The sequence below is a fragment of the Seriola aureovittata genome, chromosome 13 (genome assembly GCF_021018895.1).
Source record: "Seriola aureovittata isolate HTS-2021-v1 ecotype China chromosome 13, ASM2101889v1, whole genome shotgun sequence".
NCBI lineage: Eukaryota > Metazoa > Chordata > Actinopteri > Carangiformes > Carangidae > Seriola > Seriola aureovittata.
In genome coordinates, this window is record NC_079376.1 from 22,899,544 (window position 1) to 22,924,567 (window position 25,024).

Consider the following 25,024-nt stretch of genomic DNA (forward strand, 5'->3'; position numbering starts at 1 on the left):
CCACGGTGCCTTTATTAGCAGTCATATTAGCGGCTGTTCGCAGCAGGGGCAAAAGCTTTAGCCAGTCATTAGCATCACACACTATTTGTCTCCCTGACACCAGGATGAGGCTGCTGTTGCCTTTTCCTCTGCCTCCTCTCTCGCTCGCTCTCTCTCTCTCGCTCTCTCGTCATCTCCTCCTGTCACCCAACATTCTCACCTCATATCTCTCCCTCTTTGTTCTCACCCATCATAACCTCACCTGCTCCTTTTCCTTTCCACTTTCTCCACCTCCTCCATATATATCATTGAGTATACATTACTTTTGTTCTTTTCTCACACCAATTTACTTCACTTTCAACCTCTTTTCGCATTTTCTCCTATCTCTCTCTCACACACACACACACACACACACACACACATGCATGAACACACACACACACACACACACACACACACACACACACACACACACACACACACACACACACACACACACACACACACACACACAACCTTAGCTCATTGTTGTCTCTCTTTCTCTCCCTGCAGAGCAGACTTGAGATGGAGGGAATGCACCACCTCTGGCTGTGCCCCCTATCCAGTAGGAGGATCTATAGACACGTGTGGCAGAGCCCCGTCTCCATGGTGATACCCTGCAGAAATCCATGAGGGATTCGCCATCCTCACAGTCAGACAGTGAGGAAAAATGAGAGAGATAGACAGACAGGGAGAGAAAATGAGAGGTGGGGAGGGAAAAATAGAGGCTATAGGAGTGAGACAGACGGGGGAGTGTATGCTTTTGTGCGTGTTTGCATATGTGTGTGTACAATATGTGCTCAGAAAATTGGGAAATATATGGTAGAGGACTTATAAAAGAAAAGGAGAAATGTATTGTGTGTGAATGTGTGTGCGCGCGTGTGCATGTATGTGTGTGTGCGTGTGTGTGTGTGAGAGCAGAGAGGATCATTTCAGAGCTGTCAGGCTTCTCCTGCTAGCAGGGGAGAACAAAAGACAGTGTCTTGGTGCAGGAGGCTCAGCGCATGGCAGACGCTGCAATTTGGGGCGTTTTCTGGCGGCTCAGGCTCCAGCTCGCATATCAGCTGCTATGGTTCATTCACACACACACACACACACATACACACACGCGCACACACTAACATACGCACACACACACACAACGGAGTGACTGTCAGTTTGTCCTAAAACTCATACAATATTACTTCATAGCTGCCGTGTTGAAATAATCCTCAGCGTTACTGAAACCCATGTGCAGAAATTACATGTCCACTTGGAATTTACGCTGAAGTCTTAACAATAAACGTGACATTTAAGTACAGTCTTTTCATGTTTGGTTACATGTTTGAACAAAGCACCACCATCCAGCTTCACACACAACCCCCCCCCCCCATTCCCTGACAATACAATGGTTGTATGTTGTAGACAGCGAGTGTAGCGGTGAAGTAGCTAAGAGGCATCTTAGCTCAGAACCCAACAAACATGCTGCTCAGTTCACTGGTTCAATAAGCCTGTTGTTGCCCATTTGTGGCCTTGAGCTGATAAATCCAGCCTCAACTTTAGTCAAATACTCTGCCCCTTGCATTGCATTGACTCTTGCTGTTAACTCTTGCCCTTGTTTTTCATCCATGCCACTGCCTGTGTCCTGATACCCTACTGTCAGTCTTTATCCCGAGCCCCAGCGAGAGCCTTGGGAGCTCCCGCATCCTCAAACGTGGCTGAGATACAGTACAGCTGCTGGCAACCACTCATACACACTGAGCAACATCGTCCGACATTTTATCCTCGCTCCCTGAGACTATCCAAGGTCTCAGCTGCCCCCGTTGAGCTCCTTTTGTCCGTATCTGCCACAACTACCACACCTCATGCTTGGGGGAAAACCACCTCCTCACAGATTGTTTATGTGCCTTCCTGTCCCCATCGTGGGGCTGGAGTGGGGACTGTGAGGAGGAGCTGAGAGGTAAGGGCCGCTCTGATAGACGGTTATTTTGTTCTCACTGCTGCACCAGACGAACCAAAACACTTCTGTGCATTCTGATACGAAAGATGGAGTAACTTTATTTTGAAATCAGGTGTAGAAACCATCTGAAACCACTACTCCATTGGACATTGGAGAGAAAGTTAATCAGCAACTAATTTAATAACCGATAATTTAATAACCGAAATATATATACATATATACATATATATACATATATACATACATATATATACATATATACATATGTATATGTATATATACATATACATATATATATAACAAAATCTATTGTGGTGTATTCTGACTCCATTTCTGCAAAGGTGGAAAAAAAGGCAAAAAAAGTGCCTTACGATAAGTGTGTATTATATAATTTTAACATACAAAATACTAATTCTTAAGCATTTGTGTCTCCAGACTCCTCACATTAAATCTAACATGGAGGTTGGGGGTTTTAAGATAGATCTGGCAGATTATTGATATGTGTATCATACAAGCTATTCTGCCTAATTTCCTAGTGGAGGTCCCGAGCAGGGGAGCTCATCGGACAGCACACTCTGGGGGTGTAATGCGGCTATCTGTCATCCTGCAGCTAAATTCACTCCTGGATTAGCCAGGTAAAGAGTCTCTCTACCAGCGTAATGACTTCAATCAATCACCCAGACTCAGAGAGACACACACACACACACACACACACACACACACACACACACACACAGAGGCCAGCTAGTTAGCTCCTAGCCCAGTGGCCATTTTGGAAAAGAGATTTCTTCCTCTAGCTTGTTTAAACAAGCCACAGTGGAGGCTGTCACAGTAGTTGTTTATTTGGATGAGCTGGTAGAAATGAACTGATGTGAATGAATTAGACTGACAGTGACTTTGCTTCTTACACCGATTGTTAGTGTATTAACTCACTATGATGCTGAAAATCACTTACATGGCTGGAATGTGGATCTAAACTATGGATGCAACGATTGATTATTGTCATTATTGACTATTTTACCAGTTATTTTTCTCAATTAATTGATTAACCATTTGTCATATAAAATGTGGAAAAAAAACGATGAAAAATGCCCATTACAATTTCATTCAATGTTCAATTTAAGACGCTTCAATTAACTTAAAGGTCTCTGAGGCTCTGAGCCTCTCTTCTGATTGGCCGACTGTTTTCTGAGTGATCCAATAAAAATTTAGTAGATTTCAGGTCAAAACCAAATCCTGCAAGGTTGGATGGTGGGTCCAGATGGGCGGGGCTTAGGGCATGGCTGAGAGTGGTGACTGCTTTGTTGTGACATCACAAAGTTACAGAAGTCCTGACAGCTGGTTTTAAGGCTCAGTTTCTGAATACAGGCTGTGTGCATTTCTCTGTGGACTGAGGCTTTGATACTTTCACAGTATTAATATAGAACCTAGACCTGCTTTAAAATCAAACAACACATGGACATCTACCTTTATACTATATGAGACATTTAATCGTTTTATTGATTTTTAAAATAGTAACTCCACTGATTTGTTTACAGGAAATAAGAGAAAAAGGTTGTATAGACACTTTTGTGTCTCCAGGGGGAGCTGTGTGCACCACAGTACCAACAAAACAATTCTGTAAAATAGTTGGTTATTGTAGGTTTCATAAAAACAGCTGGGTACGTAGTTTTCATAAAAACTAGAGCACCCAGCTGTTTTATAGAATTATTTTGCCTTTTCTGAACATAAATATATATATTCATGAGCCGTTTTTTGAAGATTTAAGTCTTGACTAAGAGCCACAGACCAAGAGGGAACATAAAGACACACTAACGCATGGTTGGTCGGTTGGTTTTGGACTTTTCATGAGATTTGTTGACAATAACAATAACCATACGCCTTATCCTTTACTGTGTTTCTGGCACAGAGAATAAAGTGCCTGCTTTCGGTGCGTTGCATTGTGATCCCCGCTCTGTGTCATGTTTACCAGACTCCATCTCCTCAGCGCAGGAGGAGGGCTTTTTGACACTGATGTAATTTAGTTGGCAGCTGCTCTGAGGGGAGGGCTGGCCGGAGGTGGTGGTGGTGGTGGTTGTGGTGGTGGTGGTGGGGGGGACGGGACGCTGGAGAGCTAGTGGGGGCTCAGGGGTTAGAGGTCAGGATGTGCCCGGCCTGGAGCTGCCCCTGAGCAGCTGCCCGCCCCTTCACCCACCCCTCACCCCTCCTCCTTCATGCCCACGTTCCCCTGGCACGCTCTGCACTCACTGCACATGATCTGTTATTCCCTTTGATGTCTTTCCTCAGGGAGGCAGTTATAAAAAATAAAAAAAAAGAAGAGGAAAAAAGAGGAGAATGAAAAAAAAAGCGTAAACACCACCTGTTTATCTGACACCGGGTAATGTCAGAGAGGTAGTTTTCAGGCTTGTCATAATATGCACAGGAGGTAAATAAGGGAGAAAAAATTACAAAGGGAAAAAATAAACATAGAGGAAGTCATGACAAAAGAAGTCACATGTACATGCCACTGTAAATTTGGTGGCCGTGGCTCTGAAGTGCTTTCAAGGTGTGTTTTAAGTTGCATTAGAGGTTAATGTGGGGACAGAATATGCAGCAGGAGAAAAGTACTATTAATCTATGTGCTAGAAAGAGACTGCGATGCAGGAGAGACAATGTCGTACTGTTATACTACACGTTTATTACACTTGTGATTGCGGTTGTAAAAGACAGGAACCGATCTCTGTCCGGCCTCATCACACTCCTGTAACGATAACAAATGTGTCAGAGCCAAACTGAAATGAACCTCAAGGCTCCCGTACGCAGTCTAAAGTGTATAAGCTAATGACAGAGCTGACAGATCCAACCAACTCTGTTCTTTTCACCCTCAGCCCACACTGCCTTTTTGGTGATATAAAGCTTTCCCATTAAATATGGAAATTTCCGTTTCGGTGACAGATACTTCACAGAGGGGGGCTGATGGCATAGACGGTGTTTTTTTGGAAGGGGAAGTGGCAGATTTTGATTAATGCGACCTTATCTGGTTCTGCACATGGAAGCAGAGGGGTTGCTGAGCTTGGCGGGGGTGGATGGCTGCTTGTTCTCTTCTTCTTTTTCCAGGCCTCTTTCTCTCTCTGTTTGAAATGGTTTCACTCACTCACTCACTCACTCGCTCACTCGCTCGCTCACTCACTCACTCACTCACTCACTCGCTCTGCGCTTCTGCTCCTGCCTTCTCTCCATTTTCACCCTTTTGTGGTTTGCGCACTCATCCTCTATCTCTGTTATAATATAAGCTATGCTTTAATGTCTTGTAGTCACACTGTTCTTTAACTTCGTACGGCCTTCTGATAATTCTGTCTGATTTCTTCCTTCACCCTCTGCCCCCTCTTCACCTCTTCAGGTCTCTTCATCTCTATATCCCTACTTCCTTTTCCTATTCCACTTACACATTTTCCTGTTTCTCTTAGAACTGCTCATCTGCCTGCTGCGTCCTATCTTCAATTTCCATATCCTTTACTTATATCCTCTCTCCTCTCCTCTCCTCTCCTCTCCTCTCCTCTCTGCCAGGCAGAGAGTGAGGTGCGGTGGTGCCGCTTCCCCCTGTCGCTCCATCACCACCTGGCCCAGTTCCAATGCTTTTAGTGAGAGCTATCTGTCAAGCTATGAATAATACAGGCCCAGGGCTGGCGTTAGCTTGCTAGCTAGCTATGTGGAATCCAAATGAGGTCTACAGCAGGAAGAGAGCACTTGACTTTTAGCTCGCTACCACACTCTCCCTACCAAGACAGGCAATTACTCAGCCCACAGCCCCAGCTGTAGTCGTGGCAATCATAAACGCAACCCCTCACATCCGTGTCTGCACACACACACACACTCTCACACAGGCAAACACATACACACACAGGCACTTGCACGTATGAACAAACAAGCACACTTCATCTCCTGAGCAAAATAACACCAAGATTGTCTATGCAGAGCAACAAAGTCTATACAACTTTCCTGCCATACACAACAGAAAATCCATAGTCCTCTCTTTTGTAGCAGTCAAAAGAACATTCATAAATCTTCCACAAAGTCTATAGTAATAAATGAAAAGCTCAGCATGTTGTTGACAGTGATTTCGTGGGGGATAATGATGAAATCAGGGCATTGATTTTAGGTGGAATACATAGACACAACACTGCTAAACAAGCAAAATTACAACAAAAGATATTTTTCATTGCAGAGGGAAAAAGTTGTTTTTTCTAAGGAAGAATTGATAAAATGTTTGAAAAATGTTTAAGACGTTAAAGGTCCCATATCGTAGAGAGTGAGATTCGTTTTTTGATGAGGGCTAGGTGCGCTATAAATACTGTGAAAGTATCGAAACGTTCAATCCTCACAGAAACCATGATGTCACATCCATACAGTCCCCACCCTACACCACGCCCCCAGCCCGGCTCATCTGGACCCACCGGCCAACCTTTTGTTTTTGTTGTTGTTTAAACTTTATTAACAACACAACACCAACCAATCATTCCATAGCTGAGTTAGCAAGCTAAAAGACAGACAACCATCGTACAGCCTTCCCAAGGATAGTAATAGATTACTTTTTTTTTCTGTATAACTGACACATTTTAGTCCAAATTCAACCGAATCGCCTCATTTCAGTGCCAACTGACCATCGCCATTTGCATTTACCGTTGAGTAAGCTACAATCCATTACCTGTGGTTGGCGCGGCCCAGTGTCACGCACAAAACAGTCAGCCAATCAGGAAGAGAGGCTCAGGGAGTTAGAGCTAGAGCTCCAGAGAGAAGCCTGAGAGAGGACATCTTAAAGTAATGGTTCGGGTTATTTGACGTGGGGTTGTGTGAGGTACTTATCTTTCGTCAGTCAGTGTATTACCTGCAGTAGATTTACTACAACCTTTGAACTACCGTATTCCTACGCACAAGCTCACCTACGCTTAGCTCTGCCTGACTCAAACAGCTGATCTGCGGAGTAATACCGTGTGCGCCGTGGGTTGCTTGTGCATAGTCATACAGTAGTTTAATGGTTGAGCAAAAATCAACATCAAATAATCCGAACTACCACTATATTGGGATGGATTTGGTCCTTAAAATCACAAATATATCTTCTTATGTAAACTCAAAACTTCAAATAAAAATCCAGAAAACTGTAAAATATAGGACCTTTAAACGCCATGTGGAAGCCAAGTATAATTCTGTTCGTCCATATTTAAGACGCCGCTGAACTACAAAGATCTATTAATCAACGGCGGAGTTACTTCATCATGTCTTATCTGATGATTAACAGGAGACACGTCGTCCACCTTTATCACACTTGTTCTACAGTTATGGCAGGAGGCTGAGAGGGCTATCACATGTATCAGGCGCATGACACATGTATGGTCGCGTAATTAGCTTTGCACCGAGGCATCCTTAGGTGACAGTGTTAACCCATCCATCATTGCTTCTAATCATTCGTTGGTGGAGTGTGGGATGTAATTACAGAGCGCTAGGCAACGACAGGCTTCACAGGTAAAAATAGTCATGCAGGATGAGAGATTTCTGCATGTGTTTGGCATGTGGCGTGCGTGCATAAAGTGTTTGCGCATGTGGGTGGGAGAAAGTGTGTGTGTGTGTGTGTGGCTGTGGGTGTTTGTGTGTATGCATGCCTGCGTGTATTGTGGTAATGAGATCTAGTTAGTGATGCTCCAGAGTGTCTTATTAACAAATAATAACAGCACTCCTTTGTTTTTTACCTCTCCTCCCATCTATTATTCACACCTCACAGATTTACTCATGATTCATTTATGGGAGCATCTTGTGCAACCTAGAAACTAAATGTCACCCAAAACATCACTGTCAGATGGTGTTGTGTGTATTAGTTTGTACATAGTGTTTCTATGTATAAACTCTATCTGTGCATGTGTGTCTGTGTATTTCATCACTCACTGGAGGTGAGTGTAGAGGTCTGTCCACTCTAAATTCTCCCTGCATTAAATAAATTGTATTTACAGAAACAATCCAACACTTCTGGAGCAAGAATGTAAAAACCTGCAAACTAGCTCCATCTGTATATGCACACACTACTGCGAATGATGGAGTGCTACTGAAATAGATGAGTCGGATATTGCTGGATCAGTAATGAGGGCTGTAGTGAGGCCATTCTGCCATTCAACCCCCCTGTTGTGAAATCAGCATGACGCCCTGTGTACTTTAGCTGGATTCTCTTTCCGCTGAAATTGCCAGGTTGGAGAGAGGCACTCAGCTGGGAATGCTGCTCTACATGTGAAGTAGGTTGTGTGTGTGTGAGGGCTTAGGATACGTGTGTGTGTGTGTGTGTATGTCTACATTTGTGTCAGCGCGCATTAAGTGAGCCTATGTAGGTGTGAATGTGTGTGTGAATGTGTGTGTGTGTGTGTGTGTGTGTGTGTGTTGCCCTTTGCCTCTCTCCCCCTTCTCTCTCCAGGTGAAGAGCCTGTTCTGAAGGCTCTGCTCCAGTCGAGGGCCCTTGAAGCCAGGCTGGCAGCACTTTGCCCAGACAGAGGTAAGCCTACAGTACACCATCGGTCTTAGCAGCAGACACTTAATGGACCATCAGACAGCAGCCACAAGTAGTTTGGCCCCAGCAGGCAGCAACGCCCTATACTGAAAAGAATATCCCTATCTCCATTAACAAGTCATTTACTATATTCTTCTATTCAATCTTGATATATTGTTTTTTTCTCTAAATAAGTCAGAAAGTGAGAAAAATATCTGTGAATGACATAATGTAAACTTAACTAAATAAAGTATTGGTTTTAGTGGAGCTTTAGTTTTCAATATTTACACATGTTCTATATAAATAAATAAACTAATAGCTCATAGGTGTGTTATAATAGTTTTTCGAACAATTGAGAAACATGGCGCAGAGGAATAAGATATAACACCAGGGTGTAGATACACACACAGCGCTTGTAAGTTGGACCAGTTGATTGTTGATTTTGGTGTTTACCCAAAAAAGAACCCAACCTAAAAGCTGCAGTTCCTCTAATGACCACTAGAGTCTGGCTCCAACAGTGAGTCAGTCTCCATAGACTTTACAGCAGAAATAAACATGTTTACAGCCTGGTCCAAAAAATGGTTTTAATCTCTATAGCTATTTGCCCATTATGGATTATCAGAAAGTCTGGCGGAGTCAGGCGCTGCCAAGACGACGATAAAGAGCAGCTCACTCTGAGCTTCAAAACTGCTCTTTGGAAACCTGTGGGTGACGTCACAGAGGCTACGTCCATTTTTATTTACAGATGGTCTTTCCCTTGCATTTGTTGCTTTGGCTACATAGCTAACATATGCGTTAACAGCTGTTTACTGACCAGTCTTTCTGAGAGCTTCTGCCATTGTTGCATTTACAATACAGGAGATTATAATCCGTCCTCTGAGCAGCGGTACTTCTTCAAGCCAGACTGAACACTACAGCGACTCGGTATCGGAAAGTGACAAGCAGTCCAACTGGGCCAGAGCTAACTTCATTAGAAGAGGGAAGTCGAAATGATAGAAATAGAAGTAAAACAGGAGTTAACATTTGATAATGAACTTGCAACATTTATTCTAGACTGGTGAGTAAACAGCTGTTAATGCTAACGTTAGCTATGTAACAATAGCAAAATTTACAAATAGCTCCTTTAAGACCAAATATGGATTGATAAGAAAACAGGTGTTTTATAGTGAGACCACAGTGGATGTTGTCCATCACTTACTTTTTTTGCTTTACAATGTGTACAAACCAATGATCTGTTACTCTCTTTGCCCACTTCCTGCTGTTGTTGAGCTCCTCCACCGTAGATACCCTGAGACTCATTGTGCCACTCTGCTGGTTGCTTGCTGCTCTCATATCAGTCTGAGTGCTTTGAGAGCATGACATAGAGAGAGTGGAGATGACTCTGTGTGTGTGTGTGTGTGTGTGTGTGTATGTGAGGGAGTAAATAGCATCCCAGCTGTAGAGATGGCATTTAAGTGTCTCTCCCTTTGCACTCCAATAGTACTGCAGACCCATTACCTCAGTGTGTGTGTGTTTGTGTGTCTTCCAGCATCTGTGCATGCATGTGCTTGTGTGTGCTACAAATGCATTTCCCAGCTATTCCTCCAATCATCTCCATGCTCCCACGCGACTCACCCTCTACCTTTCTGTTCTGATCCTTTTCTCATTCATCATGCCTCCCTTCCTCTCCTCTTGCCAGAGGTCTCTGCTAAGGTGTAATTTAGCTCCTGCTGTTCTCTAATTTCTGCCTTAGTCAGGAGGGGCGTGGCTGGCCCTCTGACACCATGGATACAATCTGTCAATCATTTCCCCCAGCCAGGAAATTGCGTTCAAAGTGAGAGTAATTATTAAGTCTGCCCTGTGTGGGTTGAATTGAACGCCCTTTCAGTTTGGCACAGAGAGAAATATGTATTCAGAGGCAAGGCCAAGTAGATTTGTGAAGCTTTTATTGTTGCTCAGAACAAGGTGAGGGCTCTCCTCATCTCACCTTTTGTCTTGTCTAATCTCTTGGCCTTCTTCTTTACTTCTTTTATCATTCCTCCGCCCTGTTTCTTATGCTTATATTTTTTCATGATTTTAAAAACACTCCTCTTCTATCCTGCTTTTCCATCATTATTACACCCTGCTCTACTCTGTTACACCACCTTCACCTGCCCTACCTCTGTTCTGTCCAATCTCACCCACAGGGAAGGACGGAAAAAGGTAAACCGTTCTCCAGATGGGGCGTATACAAAACAAGTGTTGGTGTTCTGTGTTGTCTCCTGCTGGAAAAATCACACTGTTTATCTCCAATTTATGTAAATGGCCGATGATAATAAACTGCGGCCCTCGTCTAGATTCATTCTATCCACCAGACATAATAGTAATCCAGAGAGCCACCCCTTGGTGTGCAGGCAGAGGCACGGTGACAAACAGAGGGGAGACAACAGTAGAGGTGAAAGCAAGAGAATGAAAGAAAGTCTACTTAACATAAACATGTGCAGTGAGGTAGCTGTTTGAATTCCTATTTGTTACCGTCCTTGAAAAGCTCAAAATCAAAAGTTGTGCACGGGAATGTTGTAACAGTTCCTCTGCCTTCACTCTCCTGGTTAAATTATTGAAACCTACTTCGGAAAACACTTGAGTCCCTGGTTACGTTTCTGTCCTACAGACAAATGTTGATTTATTTTCATGTTTCTCTTTCATTCCAGGATCCACTCCCCTCTGTTTGTCCGCACATTACTGAATGAACATCCGGATTCTGTGGACTTCCCATACAGACTCAAACCACAGAACAACCTCAATCAAAGACATCACTTCCCAAGATGCCTTGCACCAATTGCTTATAACTTCCCCTTGCCGTTTTCAATTAATGTCAGCCACCGTTGCTTGCTGTAAACCCTCAGTCAGTCACCTGCATCAACGCTGACTAATCTGCAATACGCTGCCAACCAAGCCTTGTTAGAGCATGACCATAGCCAACACATGACCGACCCATTAACCTTTGCTCATGAGCAGATAAGTCAGAATTAAAGAGATGTCCCTCTCCTTCAGCTGAGTGACTTAACTGTTGACCCTGCAACCTTTACGTATGGCAGTTATTGTAATCACGTTACGTTGACTGACATGGGAACAGTGTCCTGTGCGCTATACAGATTAAGTCTTTGACTATTAACTGTGCTGTGTTGAAGGTTGTGAAATAAGACTTTATCTATATATAGAGCAGTGGGGACAGGACGTAAAGACGCAAAGTTAACCAGTGCTCGACCGGTTAAAGCTACAAACAGACATCATTTAGAACGATAACAAAGTGGGCGCGATATCTTTCCTTAAATCTTGTACTTTACTGCCCACTTGCAGCCACAGGAGGCTTTTGTCTCTGGAGGCTAGGTTGACTATCAGCCGCTGTATCTATCATGTCTGTCATTTTGGTGGACGAGGCCGTGTCCCGTTGACAAAAGCTGGGGCAACAAACGGACCCGTGATTAAGTCTGGTAAAATACTAAATAAAGCAGTTTTACATTAAAAATCTGGGTTTGTCTGATACTGTTCCGGAGACACAGGACAGACGCAGCATGTGTGCTAAACGACTGACGTTTACATTAGAGCCGTGTTTAGTGTATAGTCCATTCCTCACCTTTGTGTTTTGTTATGTTTTTGGTTTTTGGAAAGGTAAGAAAAAATTGCTCTTACGACGCTCCGGTGGCGAACAAAGAAATCCACGGCTTGACAACAGGCATCTGTTGTTCTTAGTTACAGCTGCTCAGGCTGTGATTGGCCAGTATCTATTCTGGGGAGACATTTAGCAAACGGTCGGCTGTGCAACCAGATCATGTTATGGCTCTGGACTGTCCTATGAACGTAGGTATAAGTGACTTTAATCCATGACCGTAGACTTGTACAGTAGCTGTAGCTTACATTGCACACACATATGCAAACACACACCTTCTGTGAAACAACCCTAACCCCCAAGTGTGGATGTCTACAGAGTCTTATGGCATTTGCAGGGCCTCTGAGGGTATTCAAACATTCAAAGGCTGCGTGTGAAGCGAGAGAGGTGGAGGATATGGATGGTGTGCTGCCGTCTAAAGACGAGGGGGGAAAAAGGAAGAGGGGGGGATGCTAATTAACATATTAATGACCCCACCTTCCTACAGCTTCTGTCGGATAGTCCAAACACTTTGATAAGTATGCAAATGAGAGCTGCACCATCTGAAGAGGGAATTAGCTCTGCCAGAGACAGACGAGAGAGAAGGGAGGGGGAGAGAGAAAGAGGAAGGAAGGAAGGAAAGGAGGAAGGAAGGGAAAGGGTGTTTAGGAGAGAAAGGGGAACTGAAAAGTGGCAGGAAGGAGAGGAGAGGAGGAATATCAAGAGAGTGGAGGAAGGAAGGAAGGAAGAAAGGAGCAACCACAGAAGGAGTCTCAGGCGTGCTGATGAACCGATATCCTCATGTTTGTTTTAGTCGTCTTTAATTATCCGACGTGCACAGTGGGCAAATGTGTGGGTATGTGTGTAGTATTAGACAAAGAGACAGTGATGGAGAATGAAAGAAATTTCATTCTTGTGCTCTCCAGCTCTCAGATCAATATGCCAGTGCCTGTCAGCCCTGAAGTGATGTGCAGAATGGCTGCAGGGGCTCAGGCCAGTGGGCATACAGGCTGAGGTGGAGGAGTAACGACCCCGAGGAGACGAGGGCAAGTAATTATAACACAGACTGATCTCACTCCGTCTATCACTGAAGAGAATGGTGGGTAATAAGGACGAGGGAGAGCACCATAGGAAAGCAACTGTTCACATGAGGGTGAGACAAAGGGAATGCGAGAGGGAAGAAGAGAGGGATAGCGCGCGTGTGTGTGTGTGTGTGTGTGTGTGTGTGTGTGTGTGTGTGTTTGAGAGACACCCTGTGTGAACAGCCAGGCCAGGGATTCACCGACACGCTCATCACGTTCCACAATTATGTTGAATAATTAAAAGGTTTCATTAACTTGATCATTTCCTGTTCGGCCATGTTTCAGCTCTGACACCGGCAATTAAAGCCACGACTGCCCGCCTCCCTCATTCAGCCGGTCCGCGACAGAGGACAACCTTATGTCTTTTGTATGGAAGCAGAAATCTGACAGGGGAAAAATGAGGGGCTTTAGCAGTTATCCACCTTACTTAACTGTTCTCAACACTTCAGTGCTGAAGCACACCGGAACTGACAATAAAATCTATGTGCTCAAGGTGAAATCGTGCAAATCTGGATTTGGTTTCCTTGGAATTTTCTTCTTTTTTTTTTTTTTTTTTTTGATTAATGCAAATAAGGGAGTGAATAGTTTACCTCTGTGAGCCAGCCTTAGGCACTGAGACATGCACCTTGAAAATCTTTACATATTGATAGCTTTTACATGGCGTGTAATTTTCCCTACAATTTTTTTTTCTGATACATGCCGTTAAATGAACAAATACCTTGTTCTTGTAAGCCAGACATCCATCTCCTCACATAATTATAGATTCAATGTGGGTTTATGATGTGATACTGTAAGAACTGCACTTGCTCAACTACACAAACACTCAACAACATAAAAATATCTTCACAAATCTTGGCCTTTGTTTAAATCGGGGGAATTTTTCACTCTGCATTAACACCATAATTAGCAAAAGCCTGTGCTGTCCTAGTTATGTAAGACAGCTCTTTTTGTCTTTTGAAATTGGATTACCGCAGGATGAACCATTTATTTCAAGAAATGGGGGGGTGGGTGGGGTTGTTGGGGGCAATTTTTATCCCTGTGTCTCCACCATACAGTCTCTGGCACAAAGCTGTCCCACCCTATTGAGCTCATGTGCAGTACTTATACACCCCAATAAACATGATTAGCATTGCAGACTGTAAATATGCAAATGACAAAGGAGATGTGGAGAGGAATGTTTATTCTGTGAGCTGAAGGGACGCCTTTACCTTCCGTGTCTTTCATACTTGCTGCTGCTGCGGCTGCCTACATGGCGTACAGAGCTGCGTTCACGCCCGGACACATGAGAGCAGCCGCTCTCTCTCTCTAAACTGCTTCCTCCAACATGTCATCAAACCTGGACCCCGGCGTGAACGTCATTCTGTGTGTGGACTCCATGTCCTCGCTCTCCTTCACCGCGTGCCACCGCCTCACATGTAGACTTCAATTACAGCAGCCGTCCTGCAGGTCTATGATTACTATGACAGATTGTGAGAGTGAAACGCTGAAAACTGTCTGAGGCCAGGAGAGTGAGGGACCACACTGGATGTGATATTGTCGAGACCTCCAAATGATTTACATACCGCTTACGAAACTGACTTAAATATCGGTCAATATTCATTTCTTTTTACATAAACACAAACAATTCCCACTACTCTTATACTGAGCAGGACTTGTCAGTGGTCTCTAGTTGACAAACTGTACAAACAGTAACTCAAATTACTTATTCACCACTATATACGCCAAGTCCAAAATATTTCAGATAATATGATGATAGATATATGCCTTGTTGGATTACCTTGAAAGGTGCCTATGAATAAAATGTATTATTATTATTAAGAACATTTTATGTATTTTCATGTCTAAGAGACACATTTTCTTGCACTAATTGAACTCCAGTCAATATTGTTTCTTTATAAAAAATTGGAAAAAATTTGATGATGATTGTTTCTTCAAATTATTCAATTTTTTATTTTTTAAAATTCAAACATTCTTGGCAGGCGTAGGTTCTTTTTTCTATATTGTGGCAATCTCACCATAACCACATCAACACTATTGTGGTGGTGCATTTTTTGAGGCATTTGTATGTAAAAAACAAAATATGGATCATTAAGATTAACAAGTCAGGATCCAGCTAACTTGTGTTTGACAGACTCTGCCAACATTTTACCATAAGCCAGATTGTAACAGCTGAAAAATCCACATTAATGTCATTATTTCAACAATAAATCAAGTTTAATCAGTTATCATGTAGGAAGAATGGGGCCCATCACCAGTTTTACAACCACAATCACACACCTGTCTTTACCATGATCCACTCATAGTCACAGTCTGACTAAGTAAGTATTAAAAACACTGCATTTAGTTTGCATCCCCTCTCCTCCCCACTCAAGTCGCTCACTGTAATTTGCTCTCATTCACCTGACGCCATTCAAGTGTTTGTGTGGATGCATTTAAGAAGCGTATATACATATTAACACACACATGTATGCACAAACATGCACACGCGCATGGCAGCACCAGCCTATCTGACCCAGCCCAGGCGTGTTCGTCCTGAAGACTATCAGCTCTCTGGGGAAAGAGGCCATCGAGCAGTATTATCGACATTATAGACGCCTCGGCCTGGAGATAGGCTTCACATCGATCCCCTGATTAATTACTATCTGCAGGCAGCAGCAGACTGACGGAGAGAGAGAGAGAGGGAGGGAGAGAGAGGTGAGAATGATAGAACATGGGGAAAGGAGAGAATGAATGAAGGCGGGCGGGGGGTGGGGTTGAAGGATTGGGGAGAGGGAGGAGGGAGAGTACACCTTGTACTATCTATGAATATCAGCTAAAGGCTACGCAGTAATCTTCCAGGTGGAATATTATTTATTGATATATAGGTAGGCAGGAATCCTTATCGTAACTGCAACCACCTCCTAACACACAGCCAAGGACAAAATGAAATTCACACATTACTGGGGTAGAAACAACTCACAAAGACAAATAGAGGACACTGAATTTCCCACCCTTGAATTCCCAAACAGATTACACTCAACACTCTGCAAATAATGATGAAAATAATTATATAATAATAATAATAACAACAACAACAACATGTCGATTGTAGCTTCTGTGTGCATGGCTATTTTCTATGGAACTCTATGGATGAGTTAATGAACCCTAGTTAGATCCTTTGGGCTTCACTCCTCATCCTCCCAAGAGACAGTGTCACACCTTGTGTAACATTCGTCAATAACCATGACAACACAGGCGGAAGGTCTCCATTCAGACCAATGCTTAAGAGAAGCTGGCGGATAACTTGAGCTATTTTTGTTGACATTAGTACTATGTATCATTTCAGTCCTTACACAGTGTACGAAAGGCCGTCCCCTAAACACTGATGAGTCCAGTCATCAGCTGCGAAGCCCCTGAGTCCAACCTCATTTTGTCAGTCGAGTCACTGCACTCTTAAAACAGCAACACACCCGAGCAGAATATTGAACAACATCGCAGGCTATATTCTTTATAAACCAAAGCCTTGTCTCAAGATCATGTAGCGACAAAACAAATTGTAATGATAGAGAAGGGTAATGGAAATGGAGGGGAGAGTGATGCGGTGAAGCACGACTGCCTGGTTTCTCAGATGCTTCACAGAATCAGCTCCTGTGCTACATGTTAGTGAAGTTGGCCAAACTACTTTTGAAGCAGACGCCCCTCAGTGCGCTAGGAAATATAACGAAATCACGACCAGGACTTTATATTTCTTTGTGGAAATCTGATATTTTCCCACCACAGATGATGATCAAAGGACTGTAAAAATTGGGACTTGACGTGTAGGCTGGTTTCATGTGGGGCGGCTGCTGTCCAGGTGTGCTGTCCTGTGCTGTGCAGTCTGATCTGATTCAGGTAAAGCCACAGTGTGTAGCAGCATACTGTATGACCACTTGTATTTTTTCCACACAACTCTAAGATTGGAGTGAAGCAAAAAATCTTCCAGTATATTGTGTAAATACACCAACAGCTATCAAGTGTTTTCTCACTGACAACAATTAATTACAATGTCAGGAGAATCAGGTCTGTTGTTTGTCTGGAGCTGCTCTTTCACACATGTAGCACACAAGAAGACGTCAGTGTCAGATGCGTTCTCACCAAGCCGCAACGTCTTGGTCTGAAAAATGAAGCCAACAGGAAAGTGGCTGCAGTTCCTCTAACGACCACTAGAGTCCAACAGTGAGTCAGTCCCCATAGCAGCAGAAATAAACATGTTTACAGCCTGGTACAAAAACTGTTTTGGTCTCTAGAGCTAATTTCCTCCTTCATGACAACTGTTTCTATAACTCACCTGTTTACATTTTGTTACGACTTAAAGTTATGTAGACTTGAGGGTGTGGCCTCTTTGAGTGACAGGTGGGTGAGCGTATGTTTACCACAAACCGGCAAGCTCCACACACTTCCCCCCTCTACATCTACCCTAATTTTTGGATTAGCCGGGAGTTAGGGGCGGAGTCAGGAACTGCCAAGATGGCGACGGTGGAGCAGCTGACTCTGAGCTTCAAACCCGCTCTTCGGAATCCTGTGAGTGACCTCACAGAGGCAACGTCCATCTTTAGAGATGCAAAAACTACACTACAGAAATCGCAGAGTTTTGTTACGTCATAAACAACCATGTTTCTTTCTGTTCCACAAATTGATTGTGGCGTCGGCCGTCACCGACAGAAGTCCCTGAACGTTTTGTGTCGCTGCAGTTTGAAATTTTCGTCGCCATCTTTGCGTGAATTATGTTTCTACTTCACTTATGGATGTTCATGTTGTTCTGTTTTTGCGCCAGTTGCATAACAGAAACATCATCAACACACCAACCACTCAGTAACTGTAAATTCTCTGGATTTTGACCTGCTCTATTCACACATGGGCTCAATCAGACATCGCACGGACGTCTACCAGGGAACTGGCAGGGTAAAGTCAACTTCACGTTCGGTACAACTGATTCGGACGTTTGCGTTCTCACATCCTCCAGGTTACGTCTGGATAATTTCAGGGTGGCAGTGCATGTGTGAAAGCTACTATCCTTTAATATGCATTTTTAATTAACTTCAAGCTTTTCTCACACATTTGTGGTTTTACAAAAGACATCAGCTCTTAAAAATATACTGTGAAGAAACTTTTCTAGGGACAAAGAAAAGCTTCAAATTTGAAATAAAGTTGTGTTCTACCTTCCACCCACTCAACTCACCCAACAAGAACTTTAAAGCTGTGGGCGTAGACAGGGAGAAAGAGTTGTGCTGCATGGGTAATGAATTGATAATTGGCTCTCATGCTAAATATCATCAAGTACATGAGACAAAAACAGAATTATTTAGCTCGTCTAGTTGGAACATTAAAAGAGGAGAAAACCCTCTTATTTAATATTTCATATGGGGGAATTGTATTAACTAGATGGAAGAAAGAATTTGGTTCTTGTTGTTTCTGTTCTGTTGTTATCATCTTTCGTGACATTGAAGATGTCCAGAGAAAGAGAAAGGAGACAAAGTGAAAAATTCGCACTACGAGGGAGCGATGAAGAGAGAGAAATCGAAATAACCCAAGTATCACTTCATGGCAGAGGAAGAAGAAAAGCAAGAGGAAGAGACAGAGGAGGAACTGTCATCAAAGCACACAATAGTGAGTCGTTTTTTTAATGTGAAGGCAGCCGTCAAACAGCACAGGCGAGGCAGCAGCGTCTCTGGTTGGTAATAAGGTGACAGTTGATCCCGGCGCTGTTTGACTGTCTCTACCTCGGCACTAAGACAACAACAGGCCAATTTTAAGTGTAGGTATGTAACTCTCTGGTTATTTTATAGCTGTCTGTGCATTGGTGTTTGTGTTGCTTTTATGTGTGTGTGTGTGTGTGTGTGTGTGTGTGTGTGTTCGGTGCAGTGCAAGTTTTGAATCCCACTGACCTGAAAAGCTCTGTTAACGCTGGATCCACAGGCACTGAGAGAGAGAGAGAGAGAGAGAGAGAGAGAGAGAGGAGAGAGAGAGAGAGGGAGAGAGAGAGAGGATGATTATGAGATAGGAAAGACTTGAACATGTTAAATTCATGGGCTTTCTTTATAAGAAGCTGCTCTTAATGTATGTAGGTTTATCAGTAAATAAATGACTAGAGAAAAGCTTTCAGTAAAATGCAGAAATTTGCTTGTATTTGTGTGAAGAACTCAACCTAAAATTACTGCGTGTATTCATTTTAGAAAATATCTTGTCCTTTAAATAAATAGAAAATACATAATGGAATATATGTTTCTTTAAGAAGCCGATTTCTCTATAGTAAGTTGCCATTGTCTAAAATACTTCCAAATGTGAACAGCTTTTGGTGAACAAGTGTTACTCAGGTGTGTATATGTTTTTAGTGGATGTATTTGCATACGGGGGCTAAAGCATACAGTTTTTAATTTGTCAATTTATTTCCTATATGTGATCAAATGATTGAGGAAAAAGAAAGAAAGGAAAAATATGGTGTCTCATAAACAGGGCACTTTACTGTGCATTCAATACAATACGATGTACTGTGTTGATATTTTAGTATTAGTATTTTCAATTTAAAAAACACAAAAATAAATGGGTAAAATCCATTTGATGACTTTAAAGATAAAAAATTGAAATGAAAATTATGTAAAAAAAAATAAAAAATACATACATACATATATATACATATATATATATATATATATATATATATATTATGTCAACTGACTTCTATTTTTCAGTGTATTGTTCAGTTATAACTTTGTTATATGTTCTTATGCTGCTTTTCTGTTTTGGCTAAATTAAGGCAGTTTTCCATCCTGATGGTCAATAAAGTTTTATTCTATTCAAATATCTGTAGCCTATTGATGTGACATGTTGACAGGCTGGATAGTTCATATTGAAGACACTGGTAAAAATCTGACAAAGAATACACACAGGTGAAATACAAAGACAGAGGTTGTGTTTTGATCTTACAAATATTTCTGCTGCAAAATAAAACTCCGGGTTCAGTCTTCTAACTGGCATATGCTTGTAATTTTCAACATGATAACTGCCTGAAATTACTTACAACAAGCACCATATTTATTGCTAGCCATTTTATTTGAGGAGTGTATAGTGTACACTTCTGTGTCCGAGTGAACGAAGGAATGATTTAGGAAGCAGCCATAAATATGATTTCAGTGCCAATCCTCCATTCACACATCTGCTCAGTCGTTGGCCGACGAGCAGAGGACGCCTGTAACTCAATCAAACAGGAGGCCGTGTGGTCGCAGCCACTGTCGCTACACGGCTGACAAAGAGCTTGATCCACATGATGTAAGAGCGACGGTCAGCACCTTCTTCCTTGTTTGGTCAGAGATGTTAGAATCTTTCTAAAGTTAGAGGCGATGAAATATGTATCAGGAGAGTCCTCTGATGGGCACCTCTTTTCAGATGCATCAAACATGTGAGAGTGGGCAGGGCAGCTGGCTGAGTAACGGCTGGTTTTCAGTGTCTGTTGTAGTTTAATGGGACCACGTCGGATAGGGCTATTTACTGTAATATCCAAGGTTTTGTTAACATTTTTCTTGAAGGTCATACAAAAGAAAAAAAAAAAAAGAGTATCACTGGTTTGTCAGCTAAAACCGAGCTACCTCTTCTTTTTTTTTTTCTTTTTAAAGTTCTATACTCTGTTTTCAGTTTCCAATATACATCGTTTTGTTGGATTATATATCACTGTGGTAGATGTTTCATTCTGCATATTTTATATAGCGCCATTCAGACAATTCAAAGTGCTTTACAGTGGCATAGAAATGCATTAATAAAATTCTTCAAATGTGGACTTTGATTCTGTTTTGCAAGATGTAAAAGGAGAGAGAAAGAAAGAGAGAGAGAGAGAGAGAGAGAGAGAGAGGAGGAGAGAGAGCAGTGAGGAAAGGCAACTGGAGTGTAACAGTCTGGGATTTGTGCAGCAGCGTGTGTACAGTATATGTACGTTCTGGTGTCTGTGCGTGTGTGTTTGTGTTGGGAGAGTGAAGGTCACCCTGAATGGCATTGCACGCCTGTGTGCGTGTGTTTGTGTGTGTGTGTGTGTATCCATGCAGATACCTTTGGAGCGTGTTCGATGGCGCTTGTCATCTGCATCCACCTCCATCTACAGAGAAAGAAGAGGAGACGCAAACAAGCTGTTAAACATACAACACACAGCCTCACATGATTATCTTTAATTTGGATACATCTACTTTCAGCTGCACAGCACTTTTCTTTTTTTTCACCTCTTGTCAAACAACACTCAGACGTAAGGTTTCCTGCAGGCGACTGAGTGACTGACACAATCTGCATAAATCACTGAAGTCATTTAAAGAATAAGGAATGTTTAGATTCCTGTTATCTTAAATCGTCACTGAGCAAATGAGACCTGTAAAATCTCTTTGTCAATACATTTGTGCTGCTGAATTTATATGATTTACATTTATGCAAACTGGGATTCGGATCTCTTCAATCAAAAATCAATATTTAGACTATCATTCCATATGATTATCATGTCAGAAGTGTCATCAGAATTTCATGAAGTAACTCAAAAGCCAACACAAATTATGCAAAGACTCATATTTGGCCAAGACAGATTAACAGATGAACTGATTAATCAGTTTGCGAATTCAAGACGAGATCTCCTCTGTTCATTTCATTCTGAAAATGTTAATTTCATTCATCATAATGTTACTGTTTTCACATTTTGAAATGATGCAATAAAGGCTGAATATGCAAAAAAAACAAAACAAAAAAAAGGAAAGAAATTGCTATTATTTTGACAGATATTGCGAAAGTGATATGATCTGGGGATTTTTGCATTTGATTTCATTTCATCAAAAATGATGATGATGTGATTTTTGCTGGGGTCTCTACTAAACAAGCATTTTCCCTTACATCTGGATGAATTCATGTAGGCCAGGGGTGTCTCTGTAGTGCCACAATGCTTCATTTATGGTTTGTTTCACCTTTATCAAAAAATTGCAGCTCCTGCAATTTGGATATTGCACTTGATTATATTTCGATTAATTGTTGCAATACGTAATGTCTTAAGTATTCATTTATCAGTCTGTCCTTCCATCTGTCCAACCATTCAAGCGCTCATTCATCCATTTCATTTTACAGGTGTACCGAAGACATAACAACCTCCTTACATCAGCTGTATGGTTCCCATTTATCCTACATCCTCCTCAGTTTTCAAACCTTTCAAGCTCTTCACATGCCAGACGAAGCATTATCCCCTCCTTCTACGTCTCTTTCATGTATGTCAGACCCACATATCCTTCTAAATGTAGGTTTATCCCCCTTACCAACACATCATAAATTGTTGAGGAGCCCTGAACGCCTCAGGACGTCTGCCGTTATTTCCAGATGCCCCTAAATATTCGTAGCTGCTGGGGTTCGGACTGTGACAGGGGCCACAGCCCTGTTTGGATGTCTCTTTTTATTAAACATGATTTATTAACACCACACTTACTGTACTGTAGAGCCCCTCAGCCCTAATGGGGTGTTTCTTTATGAATGCCCATAAATGTTTCAACGGGAGAAAAATAACATGATGAAAGGCGAGGATACCTTATAAATCTTATTAAGGCAGCAGGGAGGGAATGACCTGGTGGATTTGGGGGAGGCTGAGGGGATTTTTGCACGGGAGAGAAAAATATCTACATATACAGTATATATACATACATGTATATACAATATATATATATATATATATATATTTTTTTTTTATTGAAGTTTAACTATGGTTTCCATGGCAATGGAAAATGCATCCTTCTTTGGGAAAAAAAGAAAGGGAAAGGAAAAATAACATAATTTCTTCTTCTTCTTCTTTTCCTCTTTCAGGTTCAGGTGCTCATGCAGATAGAGATTGTGTGTGTGTGTGTGTGTGTGTGTGTGTGTGTGTGTGTGTGTGTGTGTGTGTGATGTGAGCACAGTGGAGTTAGTCCCCTCTTGCTGAGTGTCTCTCATCGGACCCAACGTTGTTCTGTTTTATCAAAGCTTCTCTGAAACAACCTGCACTCGGAGCACGAGCGGCAGCTTCCCTTCAACATGTGTGATGCACTTCAGAGTAGAGTGGAAATAATGTTGCATGTGTAGATTTCCTCCCAGCACATCGACTCCTCGACGTCTAAACAATAAGGCACTGACTTACACAAGAGCTCACTTGTGTCACGCATTTAAAAACACGATTCAACTCAATTACAATAATTCAATTTCCAAATCAATTTTAAACTGAAACTTTATGATGTTTTTGTTAATCTCTTTTTATCTATTTTAGTTGCTACATTGTCACTGCTACCATTTTTGCACTGAAATACACCACGGGTGGTACTGGGATTCTTAAAGTTTGGCTTTGTGTAGGTGGTGCTCCTCCCTTTGTCTGTTTAGCCACAGAAGTTACTGTTCGTGTGAATGATTTGTAGATCAGGTCTCTGTAGCACCACAATGCTTATGGTGCTAACAATGCACAACAATGTTCTGACACATTTTACAGTTATCATAAATATTGCAGCTCCTGCAATTTTTTTGCAGCTCCTGTGATTTGGATGTTGCACTTCATGGTCATATTGCAATTTTGATTAAATCTCGATTAATTGTGCAGTTAATTGCAATTGTGTATTCATTTAATAATGCTGCTAATAATTACATTAAATTAGATACATGAAAAGAATCTGTTTGAAGAACTTTCTTTAACGTTCGAGAATGAATTGGATGAAATACTGAAAACATGAGTAAAGCCAAACCTGCAGAACCTTGTTAAAAGAGAAATATCCACTGTGGACTGAAATATGAGATGGACTTGTTTAAATGCATGTTCAGTTGTGCACACACACACACACACACACACACACACACACACACACACACACACACACACACACACACACACACACACACACACACTCTAACAGTGCCTATCTGAAGCTGTCAGACTCTCTCTGAGGGCCGCGGTTTTAAGCCAGGCCTGCATCAGCACTGAACACAGTGTCAACAACAAGCGAATCCAGCAGCAGAATAAAATAACAGCAACAATAACGGCAGCGGCAGCAGCAGCAGCAGCAGCAGTGTAAGTCTTGTCGCCTCCGCTTCCTTCCCTTAAGGCTCCTCATGAGAGTTGGACCCAGGAAGCATGCACGCCTCTGCAGCTCGCCATATGTTGGAGAGCCCTTCATATTCTGTCTAGCTCTTTTTCCCTCTCAGCACCCCATGGGAAAATGTCACGGCTGTAATGAAGGTTAGCCTGCTTATTGAGGATTAGGAGGAGGCCCACTCCTTCTCTGTCTGTGTCTCAATTAGACCCTGGATCAATGGCATTATGGGCCCTGATGAATAACCACAGAGTCACGTTCATCCTGGCTCCAAAAGTTTAGGTTGGCTAAATAAACACATATAATGATGTAGGCTTCTGAGGACAATCTGCATATTTATTACTACACAACAAGAATTCAAATTACTGATTGTCTTATTAAATCTATGGTGTTACTGTCCATTTATTTCTACTTTAAGTAGACAGTATGTACCAGCAGTTATTATAAAATGTAAAATAATAATAATAATAATAATTCTGGGCAATATCTCCATTCACTGACACCACATGGGCTGATAATTATGTAATGAAATTACATTTATACAATTTTCAAGCATCACATTCAAAAATATGAAGCAATATTTCATTGATTGAAAAACTTAAAAACAAACTTAAAGCTCCATTTTTTCCTCTTCTTTACATCAAGAAGAGAAGTTTTAAAGGTTCCATATTTGACACGTCTCCTGTGTTTTATTTGAAGTGTTGATCCATAAGAAGATATATTTATGGTGTTAAGAGCGAAAAACCATCTCAGTGTAGTTGTACATCTCCTCTGTCAGGCTTCTCTCTGGAGCTCTAGTAA

General features: G+C 42.0%; 1 protein-coding gene across 11 annotated transcripts in view; it reads right to left on the reverse strand.

The window, feature by feature from the left end:
• The window catches only part of myt1lb (myelin transcription factor 1-like, b), a 106,898-nt gene that overhangs the window by 40,249 nt on the left and 41,625 nt on the right, over positions 1 to 25,024 (reverse strand). For 10 of the 11 annotated variants that reach the window (XM_056393540.1, XM_056393539.1, XM_056393538.1 and 7 more), the window contains 2 exons: positions 21,207 to 21,252; positions 19,055 to 19,088 (listed from right to left, as the gene is read on the reverse strand). In XM_056393540.1, the coding sequence (XP_056249515.1) occupies positions 19,055 to 19,088; positions 21,207 to 21,252 (80 nt within the window). Of the gene's footprint in view, positions 1 to 495; positions 636 to 19,054; positions 19,089 to 21,206; positions 21,253 to 25,024 lie in introns of all 11 variants that reach the window. The other variant, XM_056393546.1, reaches the window with a different exon arrangement.